The sequence below is a fragment of the Otolemur garnettii genome, unplaced genomic scaffold (genome assembly GCF_000181295.1).
Source record: "Otolemur garnettii isolate 467f Iridium unplaced genomic scaffold, OtoGar3 scaffold00023, whole genome shotgun sequence".
Lineage (NCBI taxonomy): Eukaryota > Metazoa > Chordata > Mammalia > Primates > Galagidae > Otolemur > Otolemur garnettii.
Genome location: NW_003852418.1, coordinates 21312300 through 21314716, shown reverse-complemented (window position 1 = coordinate 21314716; position 2417 = coordinate 21312300). Strand labels below are relative to the sequence as shown.

The following is a 2417-nucleotide window of genomic DNA, read 5'->3' as shown; positions in this document are numbered from 1 at the left end:
GCTCCCAGACCCCATGGAGAGGCCCTCCCTGCCATCAGCACGTGTGAAGGGCTCCCAGACCCTGCAGAGAAGCCCTCCCTGCCCTCAGCACATGTGAAGGGCTCCCAGACCCTGCAGAGAAGCCCTCCCTGCCCTCAGCACATGTGAAGGGCTCCCAGACCCCATGGAGAGGCCCTCCCTGCCATCAGCACATGTGAAGGGCTCCCACAGCTGCTGGGCAAGTAGATGAATGGCAGGTGACCAAGGCACACTGAGGCACCCACGAGGACCCACCGAGCAGGCACATGGACCACCACCAGGTACAGCCCTGAGGAGAGGCGGGCGGGCCCACAGGTGTGACAGAGCCCTGCCCTCCCTGGCCACCAGCTCACAGGTACCTGTTGCCCTCCCCCCATTGCCTGCCCTGCCTGCATCTGGAAGGCACCATCATCAGGTCATGGCAGTGCTCACAATGGTGGGAGGACAATGGGACGAGGTCTTGCTGCACTGGGCTCCCCAAACCCTTCCTGTCTTCATGGGGTCAGAGCTCAGCTGAGACAAAGGATTAATCTGGTTGTCTGGGAAAAGCAGACAGGTCGGAATGAAATCAGAAAGGGCTCTAATGATCAGAGGCCCCTGCATGCTGTTTGCCAGGCCCTGAGCAGAGCCCACGCCCCCATCCACTCTCACCACAAGTTCCAGGCCAGGGAGAAGAGCATCGTTATCTCATAGATGAGAATCACTGGTCAGAAAACTGCCACCCACAGATCACAGGAGCCAAGCAGAGGTGCCAAGGCCCCAGAGCAGCACCGGCAGGCTGGAGGCTGGCTTAGAGGAGCCGCCCAGGGGAATGTGGGAGGCGGACTCCAGCTCACTACTCCTGAGGGGGGGTGCTGCGGGATATTTTGGGGGATGACCATGGATGTACTTTAGAAAATTCTAAAACAATCCATGTGAGACAACATACCTGTGTTTTTGAATTCCATTCTCTTGAAGGGGTCGCTCCCCAATTTTCCCAATTCTGTTACTTTTGCTAGTATCCAACTCAGTCTTTCTAGTGACTTTCTGATTTGTCTCTGAAAATTCCCCAGAAGAGTTATCAGAATCAAAGCCTGCAGAGAAAAAGAACGGAGATTTTCACTGGACAGAGGAGGTGGCAAAGCCTACCGGCAGGGCCTCTGACCACACAGATAGGTTACTGAAGGACACATCGGGAACACTGACTCCAGTTCCAGACACAAAGGTGGTAGCAGGAGTACAAGAACCCCTAGGCTGGAACACAGGCTGGGAACGCTGCTCCTGCTGGAGCTCAGACAGCCCGGGCTACCTGCCCCCTAGATGCCATCATCGACGGCTTGAGGTCCAGCTTCGGGGCACGAGCTTCATCTCCCGGAAGGGGAGCTTCATTTTAATCAACAACTCACATCCCCCAGGTAGGCCACGTGGACAGTGCCCACACCCAGCTGGAGGCTGCAACGATTCTGTCTTTTACATGAGGTCTGCAGTGAGGCTCTGCATCTTATTCTGAAATACACCTGCTGACATGTGTCCAAAGGGATGAGGCTGCGACCACTGCATCCCTCAAAGGCATCGCCAGACTGTCGGACCCTGGAACAATCATGGAGACGCTATGTGAGGTTGTGCCTGGGTGGGCTGTGTGCAGATGGGAATTCTGGAAAATGGACTGTCCAGAATTTACATGAAATGCAGTCGTGGATGTGCTCCTGAACCACCGGTGCTAGGAGAGGCATGGCCACCACCTGGGCAGCTCTCCAAGGCCCTCCTGTACCACCAGGTCCTTCTCTATGAAGGGATAGGAGACTGTGGCCACTGCTGTTTCCCTTCAACACAGTTGGTGCAAGTCTGTGCCCCAGAGCAGGCTGCACTGGGCTGGAGCTACACAGTGAACATGGGAGCCGTGACCACCCAGATGAGAAGTCGCAGGACAGGAAGGGCAGGCGGTGCCGGATCAGAGCCAGCATGTAAAGCGACCTGAGAGGCTTCCTGAGAGTGAGCACAGCACCTTCACTCAGACCCTCCACGCAGACAGAACTTACAAAGGCAATGCTGGGCTTTAGTACACAATGGTTCTGAAAGGAGGTATTAAAAATGAACCTCTTGGCTCGGCGCCTATAGCTCAGCAGCTAGGGTGCTAGCCACATACCCCAGGGCTGGTGGGCTTAAACCTGGCCTGGGCCTTATAAACAATGACAACTGCAACAAAAAAATAGTTGTGGTGGGCATCCACAGTCCCAGCTCCTTGGGAGGCTGAGGCAGGAGAATCACTCAAAACCAGGAGTTTTGGCTTGGTGCCTGTGGCTCAAGTGGCTAAGGCGCCAGCCATATACACCTAAGGTGGTGGGTTCGAATCCAGCCCGGGCCCACCAAACAATGATGGCTGCAACCAAAAAATAGCCAGAAGTTGTGGCGGGCGCCTG

General features: G+C 55.8%; 1 protein-coding gene across 1 annotated transcript in view; it reads right to left on the bottom strand.

Moving 5' to 3' along the window:
- OSBPL2 (oxysterol binding protein like 2) overlaps window positions 1-2417 on the bottom strand; it is a 49476-nt gene that overhangs the window by 28981 nt on the left and 18078 nt on the right. Inside the window, exon 3 of the mRNA XM_003787759.3 lies at window positions 947-1091. Within this exon, the coding sequence (XP_003787807.1) occupies window positions 947-1091 (145 nt within the window). The remainder of the gene's footprint in view (window positions 1-946; window positions 1092-2417) is intronic.